The sequence below is a fragment of the Cebus imitator genome, unplaced genomic scaffold (genome assembly GCF_001604975.1).
Source record: "Cebus imitator isolate Cc_AM_T3 unplaced genomic scaffold, Cebus_imitator-1.0 Scaffold166, whole genome shotgun sequence".
NCBI lineage: Eukaryota > Metazoa > Chordata > Mammalia > Primates > Cebidae > Cebus > Cebus imitator.
The window spans coordinates 3318392-3333900 of record NW_016107481.1 but is presented as its reverse complement, the minus strand read 5'-3'; the positions used below and the strand labels follow the sequence as shown (position 1 = coordinate 3333900).

At 39.6% G+C, this 15509-nt stretch overlaps 1 protein-coding gene across 7 annotated transcripts in view; it reads right to left on the bottom strand.

Annotated features, from left to right (window-relative positions):
- The window catches only part of MTF2 (metal response element binding transcription factor 2), a 60147-nt gene that overhangs the window by 25877 nt on the left and 18761 nt on the right, over nt 1-15509 (bottom strand). For 3 of the 7 annotated variants that reach the window (XM_017544175.2, XM_017544174.2, XM_037744151.1), the window contains exons 2-3: nt 457-655; nt 264-345 (exon numbers count right to left, since the gene is read on the bottom strand). In XM_017544175.2, coding sequence (XP_017399664.1) covers nt 264-345; nt 457-655 — 281 coding nt within the window. Of the gene's footprint in view, nt 1-259; nt 346-456; nt 656-2286; nt 2307-15509 lie in introns of those variants that run through there. The other 4 variants (XM_017544179.2, XM_037744152.1, XM_017544176.2 and 1 more) reach the window with 4 other exon arrangements.

The following is a 15509-nucleotide window of genomic DNA, read 5'->3' as shown; positions in this document are numbered from 1 at the left end:
TTTTTTAGAGAGAAGGGTCTTAATATAGCTTATGGGTATAAATTAGTGATGCATCTGTCCTCTAGTCTATCTTTACCCTAAGAGAGTATTCTCGTTCTTCTTATGGTCTATAATAAAGACTATGCTGATTTTTTAACCTCTCCTTAGAAGTAATACTGAGTTATCTAAATACACTGTATTCAACAGACAACACCATAATATGACAAGCTGAAGAAAATCAAATTTTAATTTAAATCATGTTCAAGAGAAATAGTAGCACCTGCCTGTTTGAATGTCCTTCCAGAGAACCCAGGATTTAGAACTGTCTTCAAATATGATGAAGCAGCTCTGTTTCAATATGTTTATCTGCAATACAGAGAAATACTTAACGGTGATCTCTTAAAATTAAAAACATTAAGTTTAAGATTATTAAATGCTTACTGCAAAAACAGCAAAACATACATTAAGGTAACTTGCCTTTTTGATAGTGCCAAGATAAAACAAGCCATCTGACCATCTAGCTAGGACATCCTGACCCTCTTCAAATTTACATGCTGGCTTTTTGGCTTTATGTCCATCCTGTAAAGACAGCTTGGTCAAGGATGTTGGGGTCTTTTGGTTTCGACGTAAAGGAGACCGCTTGTGGACCAGTGAATTACCTGCCCCTGTAGAGTCTCTGTTTAGAGAATAAAAGACCATATATAAGACTTACTTATAGAGCTTATTTTATACCAGTGGGATATTTTATAAGTTAATCAAAGTTTTTATTTGTTAAAAACCTTAAGACAAAGAAAAATATAAAAGGTACCTCAAATCACAAATACTCTCTCCAAACAAGGAAGTTTAAAACAAAATGATAACAATTCTCAATGTCCATTCATTGCCTACTCTAAGTGAGGCGAAGACTCAGCAAACACCCCAAGATAACACATTTGAGGCAGCTGTCATCAAAATAACAGCTTTAGGTTGAGGTACGCAGGCCATGGTCATGAGCAAATAATGTCTTGAATCTCATGACTGGGTTTGGATAAAGAATAAAAGTGAATTAAATTTTAATATCTTGATTATGTCACATGCAGTTAAGACACACTAACCAGTGACTTCAGGGGACAGCTGGGTGTTATTCACACTCTTCGTACTCAAAGAAAGGGCAGTCGTGACCTTCTCCTTACAGGGAGTCACTACTGAATTGAGCAAATATGCAGACTGGGAGTTTAGAAAACAAATTGAGAATCAGCAATTTCATTAAATTATATACAAATAGAAAAATACACTATACAGCCGGGTGCTGTGGCTCACACCAGTAATTCCAGCACTTTGGGAGGCTGAGGCAGGCAGATCACCTGATGCCAGGAGTTTGAGACCAGCCTGGCCAACATGGTGAAAATCCATCTCTACTAAAAATACAAAAATCAGCTGGGCGCAGTGGCTTACACCTGTAATCCCAGCACTTTGGGAGGCTGAGGTGGGTGGATCACCTGAGGTCAGGAGTTCGAGACCAGCCAGACCAATATGGTGAAACCCCAACTTTAAAAAAATAAAATAAAATAAAAAATAAAAATACAAAAATCAGCTGGGTGTGGAGGTGCGCTCCTGTGAGCCCACCTACTTGGGAGGCTGAGGCAGGAGAATTGCTTGAACCCGGAAGGCAATGTTACAGTGAGCTGAGATCACACCACTGCACTCCAACCTGGGCAACAGAGCGAGACTCCATCTCAAAAAAAAAAAAAGTACCCGATAAGAGTACTTAAAGGAAAAAAAATCATTATATACTGTGAAATTACATTTAACTTATATATTAGACATTCCATAAACAGCAAAGCATACCACCATCAACTTTTAAAGTTAACAAAGCAGTATTTGGTTTTACTTTTCCAAATTATATTTTTCACTAATTAAACACACAGTGACATGTAAAACTAGATAGACAATAATTCTAAAAATAGCATAAAAGTTTAGTAAAAATAAAATGAGCAGAGAAATTAAAGAAAAAAGTTTCGAAAAGTTTCTGAGTATTAGGAATACCTAATTTCAATACCTAAAAATACAGAAATTCTGGGAAACCCTGTCACATACTAAAACATGGATGAACCTTGAAGACATTATGCTAAGTGAAATAAGTCAGACAAAAAGGATAACTATTCCAATTATATGAGGTACCTAGACACTCAAAGTCATAGAAATGGAAACAGAATGGCAGCCAACAACTAGGAAGAATGGGGAGTAGGGAGTTAGTGTTTAATGGGTACAGAATGTTTCAGTTTAAAAGAAATACATTTTAAAGATATCCAAAGAAATAACTGGTACCTTCCCAAATTTGCTGAAAAACATTATCTACACATCCAAGCAGCTCAACAAATTCCAAGTAGGATAAATGCAAAGAGATCTACACCCAGCCACATCATAGTAAAAATGCTGAAAGGCAAAAAAAAAATCTTGAAAGCAACAAGAAAAATACAATATATTACATACAAGGAAACCCTAATAAGATTAACAGTTGACGTCTCATCAGAAACAATGAAGGTCAGAAAGCAGTGAGATGACAAATTCAAAGTATGCAGGCTGGGGAAAGGGGGTGCCGTCACCAGAGAATGTTATATACAGCGAAGCTGTCTTTCAAAAATGAAGGTGAAATACACACTCCCAAATAAACAAAAACTGAATTTGTTATTAGCAGAGCCATCTAACAATAAATACTAACATGACTGAAAGCAAGTAAACCCAGCAGGAAATTCAAATACACACACACACACACACTCACACACACACCCCACCAACAAAATTATAATAGACAGCATAAATGCATATTTCCTCTAAAGCAAATATACAAAATATGTACATAATTGTATTGTTAGACCCATAATATGTAGAAATGTAATATATTTGGCAACAATAGCACAAAGGAAGTATGTAGGAACAAAACTGTTTCAAAAGAAATGACACAAGGCCAGGTGCAGCATGGCTCATGCCTGTAATCCCAGCACTTTGGGAGGCTGAGGCAGGAGGATCCCAGGTTCAACAGCAGCCTGGCAACAGGGAGAATGTCTCTAAAAAAATAAAAAATAAAAAATTAGTTGGGCATGGGGGCATGTGTCTGTGGTCCCAGCTACTTATGAGTCTGGGGTGGGAGGACTATATGAGGCCAGGAGGTCTAGACTGCAGTGAGCTGTGATTGTGCCATCGCACTCCAGCCTGAGCAACAGAGAGAGAGAACTTGTCAAAAAGGAAGTGAAGGAAAGGGAAGGGGGAGGGGGAAGGGAAGGGAAGGGGGAGGGGGAAGGGGAGGAGGAGGGAACGGAAGGGAGAGGGAGGAAGAGAAGTACACAAGATGCTAACTCGAACTCACAGGAACAAATAAAAAAACAAAAAATGGTAAGTAAGATAAACATAAAAAGTAGATTGTCAATTCAAGAAAACATCTGCCTTATACAGAAATCAGTCACTGTTTCAAGTAAAAATGGTGTTCCATGAAAAAGCTGCTAGTTCTGCTGGCACAAGTGGTTTATGCCATTTCTATTTTATCACATGATATTAAAAATCTTACCACGGTGCTTCACACCTGTAATTCCAGCATTTTGGGAGGCTGAGGCAGATGAATCATTTGAGGCCAGAGTTCAAGACAAACCTGGCCAACATAGCAAACCCCGTGTCTCTACTAAAAATACAAAATTATCTAGGCTTGGTGGCGCATGCCTGTAATCCTAGCTACTCAAGAGGCTGAGGCAGGAGAACCGCTTGAACCTGGGAGGCAGAGGTTGCAGTGAGCCAAGATCACACCACTGCACTACAGCCTGGGCAACAGAGCAAAACTCTGTCTCAAAAGAAAAAAAAAAAGAAAAGAAACTTTGGGCCGGGCGCGGTGGCTCCCGCCTGTAATCCCAGCACTTTCGGAGGCCGAGGCAGGTGGATCACGAGGTCAAGAGATCAAGACCATCCTGGTCAACATGGTGAAACCCCGTCTCTACTAAAAATACAAAAAATCAACTGGGCACGGTGGCACGTGCCTATAATCCCAGCTACTCAGGAGGCTGAGGCAGGAGAATTGCCTGAACCGAGGAGGAGGTTGCGGTGAGCCGAGATCACGCCATGGCACTCCAGCCTGGGTAACAAGAGCGAAACTCCGTCTCAAAAAAAAAAAAAAAAGACTTTAGGTGCACAATGGCCTGAAACTTGTTTTCTTTTTTATTTCAGGATGTTGTTTGGGGATTAAACTCTTTGTTTACTGTAAGTATGGTGATCCCAAGTTTTTCTCGATTTCGTTTTTGCTGGTTTTAAACATTGCATTAAGGTTAACAGAAAACCATGTTAAAAAATGAAACATGGGCTGGGCACAGTGGCTCACGCCTATAATCCTAGCACTTTGGGCAGATCACTTGAGCCCAGGAGTTGGAGACCATGAATAAACCCCGTCTCTACAGAAAACTAGCTGGGCATAGTGGCACACACCTGTAGTCCCAGCTACTTGGAAGGCTAAAGTCAGAGAATTTCTTGAGCCCTGGAGGCAGAGGTTGCCATGAGTTCAGATTGCACCACTGTGCTCCACCTGGGTGATAGAGACTCTGCCTCAAAAGACACACACACACACACACACACACACACACACACACACACACACACACACACAAAACATGCTGGCCGGGCATGGTGCCTCACACCTGTAATCGTAGCACATTGGGAGGCCAAGGCAGGAGGATCACCTGAGCCCATGAGTTCAAGACCAGCCTGGGCAACATAGCAAGACCTGTCTCTAAAAAAAATAATAAATTAAAAAATAACCCTCCGTGCAGATAGTTACATAGTTACACCTTTTTTCTGTTGCACTTGTGTGAGTCAGAAGTAGAACAGTGAGGTGGGAAATGAGGGGCCTTTGCAGTGACATGTGAGGAGGTTGTCTGGGGCAGGGGACAAAGCAGTCTGCCCTGCTGAGCGCTTTCTGGGGACAAAGCTGATTCCACTTGCTTTAGCCCCTTCCAGCAGGGTGGCCGTTAATTACCCTGGGCTCACTTGGCCCAGTTCATGTCTGTGCCTGTGGCTGCACTAGCCAGCCCAGGGAGTGGCCCTGTCACCTCCCAGGTGTCCTGGTTGGTGTGGATGGTTATGTGGTTACCCAGCCTTGAAGGCTTTGCACCTTTGCATGTAGAACCTCAGAGCTGTCTTTGTCGGTGATGAGCTGCTGAAGCTTGCCCTTCTCAGGAGGCAGCACTCCTCAGACAGTGGCCCTCAGGGCAGGAAGAGGCTAAATGGACTCAACTAAAAGCTGTTGGTTGGATTTTTTTTTATACAATATTATACGTTCCTTTGAATTTTTACTTTTTGATTCATAAAAGTGCTTTTAAAGAAATAAGCTTCAGAGATTTGTTTGTGAAAAAACAGGTTTTGCTATTTTTGATAAAACCTAAGGTGCCGCTATGATCTTGGATAGTCCACCCAGGCCAGTGGGCTGTTTTCGGGGCATCCTCCTGGCCGGTGTCATGTGGGGCATTGGCTGTGGCCTACGGCAGATGCACCTGCAGGACTCAGTTGAACTAGGGGCAGGTCTGCTCTTTCTTGTCCTGTCATCTGAGGGCACAGTATTCTTGTTCTTATCTTCAGCAAAAGAAAAAACAGCAGAGCCTCAAACTAAACTGTGAGTCCCTGCCTACCTTTTATCTTTCTGTCTGATGTTACCCGGTGAAACCCTGTCACACAAGCAGAGAAACCAAGCACTTCCAGCGATTTCTGGCTCTGCCTGAATCTCCATGGGAGGTCATACCTGATGGAGACCTGGACTGGACAGTTTTCCGCTGGTCTCAGCCACTTTGTTCTGCTTCTGTCTTTGGCTTTTTCTTTGAAGTGAATGAGGTTTTATTTCTGGAGCCTAATTTGAAATCTGTCTGGCAGTTGTGCTCCATTGTGATGTTGAGTCTTGGCATCTCCAGATTTTATTGAGAGCCGAAGAGGACAGATGCAAACTCAGACCCTTCTAGGGTCCCCACATGCTGTCATTGTCACCAGCCACCATGATGTTTTTTTTCTGGAGCCCACCATGTCTGCCTTAGGTTCCTTGGCTCTGAATAGGTTTTGACTGGTAACTTGCTATAGGGAAATTAATGGGAGAAAAGAAAAAAAAAATACAAAAAATTAGCCAGGTGTGCTGGTGGGTGCCTGTAATCCCAGCTACTTGGGAGACTGAGGCAGGAGAATTGCTTGAATCCAGGAGGTGGAGGTTGCAGTGAGCCAAGATTGCACNAAAAAAAAAAAAAAAAATTCTTAAGTAAAATAAGGTTTGGGGGTATGTGCATGTCTTTGTGCTTATGTCTTTTATTGTTAGTACACAGCAATGAAGAATACAAGTACAGTTTGATGCCACTGCCTTGATTCATGCTAAGGCACAAAGCAATTTTACCTAACATTGTTTTTCTGTGCCATAGACAGCTGTGAGGAGGCACTTTTGGTAGAATAATTAGAGGGGTTAAAAAGTTTAAATGGTTGATGAGTTCAAGAGAACAGAAGTAAAAATGCAGGAAGAATCACAATGAATTTTCTATCATCAGAGATGCTTAAGGACAGGGTAAGAACGCTCTTTCTCCAGAGGTTGAAACAATTTAATGCCTTCACAGTATGGGAATGACTCTATTAGCAATCAACTTTGAAAAAAGCTATAAGTTCAGTGTTCACTTGGGGGATTTTGCATCCCTTAAGTTAAAAGAAAATAACCAAAGCCTGAACAATAATTAATCATGGGTAAAAAAAATGACCTCAGTAGAATGCCATGGCAGGTCTGTGTTAAGACCCAGAATCTTCCAATTCCAAAGCAGAAACTGTACAAAAATAAAAATCGCAAACATTCCCAGACAGTTTCATATGCTTTGCTATTACTCCAATAAATTATCCCTTTTTTTCAGGAAGACAAGGTCTGTCTCTGTCCACTGTACACATTAATACTCCCTCTGCATGGCACATCCTTAGGTCATCATATCAAACTTTTTTTTACTTTTCCATCTCCTAATGTTTATGCCCTACTTCTCCTAATATTTCTGGTGTGCTCTGTCTCAAATGAGACCTAACTTAATCATAGTTACCCTTGATTCCTTATGCCCTCTCCCACCACCTCCTCATTTTTTCCCTCCCATTCACAGCCAAACCTCCAGGAAAGAATTACTGAGATTACCACGTGCCTAATCCTGCATTAAACATTCAATGTATTCATTCATAAATCATTTTTGGGTCCCTATTATGAGCCACATACTGTGCCAGGCACTAGATATATAGAAGTAATTGAATACTCAGAGCTGCTTTAGAGATATTTTTGCAGATGAGGATTTTACAGATCCCTTTTTACATGAGGACACTGCAACTGCAAGACAGATTATAACTCGATGAAGTTTATTATAGGATACAAACCAGAGCCAGCATTCAATAAATCTTCTCTCTGAGCACCCTCCCATTTGCATTCAACTATGCTTAAAAACTTGCAAGGATCTAGAGGGTCAGGGGTAGAATAACTAAAATTCTCTTGATTCTTTGTGCTCCCTTCCCACCACTTCCTGTTCTTTCCTCCCATTCACATGCAAACCTCTGGGGAAAAGTTATACATACTTAACATCTCCACTCCTATAGTCTCCCATTTTTAGTCTTCAGCCCACTTCAACATAACCCACCAACCTCCCCCAAAACAGGGAATGTCTGTCTCTTATCACAGTTGTATCCTCAATGCTCTGCATAGGGCATAATACATAAATGGCGGAAAAACTTACAAAGTTCCAGTCAAGAAATGCCTATATTTAAGGAGTTAATTTTTTTAACTAACCTGTATTTAAGGAGTTTAACTTTTCATCTTTACCTACATTTTTAATCTAATGTCTCTACACACAAATAATCTGTTTTGCTTTAAGTAAAAAATAGACTCTACTTTCATTCACATTTAAGAAAAATACACGCCAACCTTTTACCCACATAAACATAAATCCTATATAAAACTACATTAATAAATAGATCATTTGTGCCAGGCATAGTGGCTTACACCTGTAATCCCAGCACTTTGGGAGGCTGAGGCAGGAGAATCACTTGAGCCTAGGGATTTGAGACCAGTCTTGACAAAACCGTGAGAAGCTGTCTTGACAAAAAATGTCAAAAAAATTAGCTGGGTATGGTGGCACATGCCTGTGGTCCCAGGTACTCAGGAGACTGAGGTGGGAGGATCCCTTAAGCCCAGGAAGTAGAGGCTTCCGTGAGCTGTGATTGCACCACTGCACTCCAACCTAGGCAACAGCAAGAACTTGTATCAAAAACCAAAATTACATAAATAAATAACTTGTAAAAGCATTATTTTCTTTTACAATTTCTCTGCCTAAAAATATCTTACAGAAAACAAAGTAAGAAAAGGGCAAATTACCCATAATGCCATAACTCAAACATAGGTAGGATAAACATCTTTGTACATTTTCCTCCCCACTAAGGGTTTTCCCCATGTAGTTCCCCCTACCCCATTATTGTCACTGATTAATTCCCTCTTTGCTAGAATGTGACCTTTATTAGAATCCAAATTAATTTTTCTAATTTTAGAATTTATTATTTCCTTTCTGATTACAAAGGTAAACATGCTGATGTTAGAATAATACAGAAACATATAGTTAAAAGTGAAAATTCTCCATGCCATCTCCTCCCAAAAAAAAAACCATTAATCTCCTGATTTTTATTTGTACTATATATATCTGTAATTCATATAAATGTTTTAAATAAAATATAGGACATTATATATAGTTATATACATTTTCTCACATAACAATGTAATTTCCATCTGTTATGTAAACATAAAATAAAAGCACATAAAATAATCTTTTCATCAGCTGCTAAACTGCTTTCCAACCATTACCCAATGGAGGAACTTAGGATGTTTCCAATGTTTTACCATAAGCAATAATATAAAGCTCATTATTCCACATTCCCAACTATCATATAGGATAAATTTGTAAAGATAATTACTGTGTCTATAATATACAATGTATATTTTTCCTTTTGGTAATAGAAAATTACAAACATGGCTGGGCGCCGTAGCTCATGCCTGTAATCCCAGCACTTTGGGAGGCCAAGGCAGGTGGATCATGAGGTCAGGAGTTTGAGACCAGCCTGACCAACATGGTGAAACCCCGTCTCTACTAAAAATACAAAAATTAGCCAGGCATGGTGGCCCGCACCTATAATCCCAGCTACTCAGGAGGCTGAGGCAGAAGAATCGCTTGAACCCCAGAGGCGGAGCTGAGATCACACCACTACATCCCAGCCTGGGCGACAGAGCAAGACTCCATCTCAAAAGAAAAGAAAGAAAAGAAAATAACAAATGTAGACAAAACAAGTATAACAAGCCATCAAGTAACACCCAGTTTCAATTATAATCTCATGGATAATCTTTTTTCATTTACATACCCATAACCCCCCATCCTCATATTGTGTATATTTTTAAATATCATAGGTATTGTCAATTACTCTCCCAAAAGGTACCAATTCACATTCTCACTACAACTGCACCAACTGGAAGAATTATCATTCTTTTGCTGTTTGACAACACACAATCTATTTCTATCTACATCTCTAATAGTAGTAGTTTAAAAAGCATGTTTCTTATAGGTTTGTTAACAATTTTTTTTTTTTTTTTTTTTGAGACAGGGTCTCTGTCACCCAGGCTGAAGTGCAGTAGTGCAATCATGGGTCACTGCAGTCTCAATCTCCAGAGCTCAAGGGATCCTCCCACCTCAGCCTCCCAAGCAGCTGGGACTACAGGCACACACCACACCACCACGCCCAGCTGATTTTTTTTATTTTTAGTAGGAAATGGAGGGGGCAGGTCTCAAACTTCTTTGTTTATTTTTTTTTTTTTTAAGATGGGGTTTCACCATGTTGGCCAGGCTGGTTTTTGAACTCCTGACCTCAGGTGATCCACCCACCTCAGCCTCCCAAAGTGCTAGGATTACAGGCGTGAGCCACCACACCCAGCTAGGTCTCAAACTTCTGAGCTCAAGTAATCCCTTCGCTTTGACCTCCCACAAGTGCTAGGATTATAAACATGAGCCACCACGCCCAGACTATTAACAATTTCTTTGTCTTCTAGAAACTGCAATTAATGTTCTTTGCCCATTTTAAAATGAAATGTTAATCATTTTCACAATAATTTTCAAGAGCATCTTGTATGTTATAACTCTTTCTTATACATATTGCAAACATTTTTCTGAGTTCATAAAGTGCCATGAGAAACAGACTTTTTGATTGGGGGATCAGTGCTCCTTTTGGGTACTCAGTTGACTAGTCAGTAGCTACAAAGCTATATCCTTCATCTTACCTCATCTCAGATTCAAACTGCCTCTGCTCTTTAAGGAGCCAGGGATTGAGGGGAGGGAGAAAGAGGGAGTTTTTATACAATGGGCATAGAGTTTCAGTTTAACAAGGTAAAAAGTGTTATGAAGATGGCTCAATGTATTTAATATCATTGAACTGTACACTGAAAATTGGTTAAGATGGGCCAGACATGATGGCTCACACCTATAACTCCAGCTCTTTGGGAGGTCAACGCAGAAAAGCTGCTTGAGACCAGGAGTTCAAGACCAGCTTAAGCAACACAACAAGATTCAGGCTCTACAAAAAATTTATTTGAAAATTAGCCAGATGTAGTGGCATGTGCCTATAGTCCCAGCTACTCAGAAAGCCGAGATGGGAGAATTGCATGAGCCTGGGAGGTCGAGGCTTCAGTGAGCTGTGACTGCACCACTGCATTCTAGCCTGGGTAACAGGGAGAACTTGTCTCAAAATTTAAAAAATAAGACTAGCTTGAGCAACATGGCAAGACAACATTCCTACAGAAAAATTTTTTAAAATGTGCCAGGCATGATGGCACATGCCTGCAGGATCACTTGAACACCGGAGTTTGAGACTGCAGTGAGCTGGAAGCACACCACTGCACTCCAGCCTGGGTAACAGAGTGAGACCCTATCTCCTTTAAAAAAAAAAAAAAAAAAAGGAAAAAAGTTAAATTTTGTTATATGTATTTTACCTCATTAAAAAGATTGGGAGAGAGGCCCACAGTCACTACCACTGGATCACTGGTAGTGATATATATCTTAAAAGAGATTGCCTGGACAAATAAATTTCTTCCCTTGAGACCAAGTGTTCAAGCCGGTAACTCTTGGTTTACTACCCCAGAATAAATAAGATCCTGATTCATCAACTTGAAAACTGGATGTTTAATTCAGAAATAGTGTAGCTTAGGAAAACTGGGACTAACTCTTCCCAATCCATTCCACATTTGTTCTTCTAGTGAAGAAAGAACTACCCGAATTCTTAGTTGCCATCTTTGCCATGTACTTTCCCACAATTTCTTCCCTTCCCTGGGAAAAGTAGCAAATATGTCGGTTAATCGCATGGGAAGGATATAACATAACCTAAGAAAAGTGGTGTTTTTGGTGAAAACGTTCATACAGATATAGTCAAATTCATAAGGCCAAACAGGGTCAAAGTAAGGCCTACGTGTAAGGGAAGCAGCAGGCAATCTGCTTAAGCTTGGCCTGCACTAAAGCTATGGAGAAGGAATTCTCTTTTATCTCCTGAGAAAGGTATAGTAAAATGAAGCCTGAAACTGGTTGCCTTCTTTCTGGTTGAGGTTTCCTTGAAAGTAGAATGTCAAAGAGAACCAAGGTTGAACCTAAAGGACAAAAAGCACAAACCAAGCAGCTTAAAGGCCAGCTCTACTCCACTTCTTAGTTTTAGAAATAATACAAACATCATGCTACATTTATGGTTTTACAGAAGAAAAATCAAACAGTGTAGAAAAAAATTAAGGTGAAAATCAATAGATCCTCACTCCATCTCTTCTAATATCCCAATCTTACTATCAGAAGCAGGTGTTTCTTTTTTTTTGAGACAGCGTCTCACACTGTCACCCAGGCTGTAGCACAGTGGCACGATCTCGGCTCACTGCAATCTCCGCCTCCTGGGTTCAAGCAACTCTTCTGTCTCAGCCTCCTGAGTAGCTGGGACTACAGGCATGTACCACCACGCCCAGCTAATTTTTTTGTATTTTTAGCATAGACAAAGTTTCACCATGTTGGCCAGGATGGTCTCGGTCTCCTGACCTCGTGATCTGCCTGCCTGGGCCTCCAAAAGTGCTGGGATTACAGGCATGAGCCACCGTGCCTGGCCCAGGTGTTTCTTTCTTTTTTTTTTTTTTTTTTTTTTTTTTTTTTTTTTAACTCTTTCAACTACATCTTCTGAAGGTACCCTCATATTTCCAAATAATGTGTTTATATTTCTCTTTTTAAATTGATCAATTTCAAATCTGACTTCTTGATATAGAAGTTGATAATTCACATCTTATGTTAACTCCTACTTCCTACCTCTGATCCTCTACAAATCTTGAACTATTTTCACTAAATCAGTAAGTTTTACTTATTGTACAATGTGTAAATATTGGTCACTGCAAAGATAATTGGTATACCCTTATTAAATATCCTTTCTTGCTTTTAATTTTTCCCAAAATTGCTTAATATATCCCCTTATTGCCTCCTGTTTCAAACTATCAATGATAATTTCAAATCTTTTTTCCACATGTAACTCCTGCTTCTAAAGCTCTCCATGTTCCTGTGCCAATCTGGAATGACTACCCTCTAAGTCCTGCTCTTGTCATCTTGGAAGTTCCCCTTATCACTCTGCTTTCTAGATCCTATATTCTTTTGCTGGAGCAGTGACTTACAACAGAGGGATGTATAAACTTTGTGTATCTATTTCAATCCCACCCTTACAACTGACCAACACTTTCCCAGATACAGAATTTAATGTTGAAAATAATTTTTCCTCAGAAGTTTGATAATAGTCCTCTACTACACTCAGCATTAGTGATGAAAAATCTGATGCCACTCTGATTGTTACTCCTTTATAGGTTACCATTTTTTCCTCAGAAAGTTTCTAGGATCTTCCTTTATCCTTAATGTCTTAAAATTTCATAATTATGTGTCTAGGCAAGGTCTTCTTTCAGTTATACTGTTCAGCCCTTGGTAAATCCTTTCATTTTTTTTTTTTTTTTTTTTTCTGTTTATCTTAGGCTCTCCTTTCATGCAGCAGGCTTTCCTCAACTATTTAGTGGTCCTTAGTTGTCCACTGACAGTTAAGATTAAGGTTATATAAATCTACATGGGATCTCTTTATATGTGATGCAGAAATTGTAGAGAAGTGAGCTTTGCCTTAGGGTGATCAGATAGGGAGGCAACACTTAGAATAATAAACTCTGCCAAAATATGGAGGTCTTTTTTCAGGACCTTATCAGTGTAAGAACCCTCTCTACATTTTTTACCTAAGGGGCTAGACAACTGGATATAGGTGAGTAGTGTCCCTCTGTGTAAGATATAGACAAACATTCCCCTCTTACCATCTGTAAATGTTATCCTCTCATCCCTCACCTTGCTGGGACCCATGGTCGGGGTTGCTACTACTGGCTCAGAATCAGCAGATACCCTAGTCTTACAACTGGGCAACACTGAGAAGAAACACATTCATTAGAGAGCAAAGTTAAAATTTTGAAACTATCATAGTAGGTATTAAGTATCATAAATACTGCAAATAAACTATATTAAAAATTACAGATCAACTGACTTGGAATCCCAATTCCCATTTATAATGGTTAATATGCAAAAATGCAGCCTTCTTATAAACAGCCAACATATATACATTTGTCTCCTAACCTACTGACAACTTATATTTGAAAACTGGTATCTCAGAATATACTTTAATTAATCAGAATATCTTAATCAACCAAAACATCTATTCCCCAAACCACTTTCTAGTAAAGAGTCCAATGAGATTTAAAGAAAACATGATTATTTTATTTAAAGTCTATGGCTCTGGTCATTCAACAAGTATTTGTAGAATGCCTGCTATATGCCAAGAAAGACAAATGTGGAAAGATACGGTACATACCACCAAGGAACACAGTCTTTGTAGAGAAACACATGTGCACTTCAAAAAAACTATATGCAGTATAATTCCTATAATGAATAAACACAAGAAGAATAATATCTAATCTGTCCAGGAGGAAATGGCAGTAACAGACAAAACTTCATCAAAACTTAGCTTTTAACTACAGACTTAAAGGATGAGTAGCAGTTTCAGAGATGAACTTTAGAGAGGACTTCATAAGCCTAGGGAACATATGTAAAGGTACAAAGTCAGGAAACAACACACACTTTTCCAGGAACAAAACTTGCAGTATAGCTGCAGCTCAAATTAGAGAGAAAGTGGCATAGATAACACTGAACAAATGAAAAAGGCCAAGCTCTAAGGGTAGAGACACTGCCTCTTTGTCTTATTTACTGTCATATATCCCTTGTACCTGGCCCCCAAGAGATTCTCAATACCAGCTGAATACATAAACGCTATGCAAAAGAGAGAAAAGATGGGAACCCAAATAAATCTGCAATAATCTATTAATAAGAAAAGGGCAGGGCATGGTGGCTCACACCAGTAATCGCAGCACTTTGAGGGGCCAACAAGGGCAGATCACTTAAGGTCAGGAGTTCCAGACCAGCCTGGCCAACATGGTAAAACCCCGTCTCTACTAAAAACACAAAAATTAACTAGATATAGTAGTGTGCGCCTGTTAATCTCAGCTACTTGGGAGGCTGAGGCACAAGAATTGCTTAATTACAGGAGATGACAGTTGCAGTCAGCTGAGATCACGCCACTGTACTCCTGCCTGGGCGACAGAGCAAGACTCCATCACAAAAAACAAAAAACAAAAAAAAAGAAAAGAAAAACCTGAAATCAAGCCATGAAGAAGTTGGAATTTTTTTAAAAATCCCTGGAGAGTAGGGTTTTAAGTAACACAGTTTACATACTTTACATTTTTCAAGTTTTTAAAAAGAATCACGGCATCATTCTTATAAGAAATAATTTAAAAGTAAAACAGCCATTAGGAATTAACTCTTTGTGGTACCAAGAGCAAAGGAAAAATTCAGAACAACTCCCAAGTTTTTAACTTGGGAAACTGGGAGGACGGTATTGGGGAAATAAGGAGAAAAGCGGTAGCAAGTTTAAATTATCTCTGTTTCATCCAAGAAAGGATGTCTGCTAGGCAAAATATTTGCAAAAACTGACCATATACTTATCTATAAAACAAGTCTCAACAAATTTAAAGCTATAAAATCATACAGCATATAACTACAATGTCATAAGACTCCAAAATCAATAAAAAGATAACTAAAAAGTTGGAAATCGAGACATACACTTTTAGGCCGGGCACAGTGGCTCATGCTTGTAATCCGAGCACTTTGGAGGGGCCAAGGTAGGCAGATCACTTGAGCTCAGGAGCTCGAGACCAGCCTAGACAACATGGCAAAACCCATCTCTACAAAAAAATTAAAAATTAGCCAGGTGTGGTGGTGCATGCCTGTAGGCCTGACTACTCAGGAGGCTCAAGCAGGAGGATCAATTGAGCCCAGATTAAGGCTGCAGTGAGCCATGATCACACCACTGCATTCCAGCCTGGGGAACTGACCGAAACCCTGTCTCAA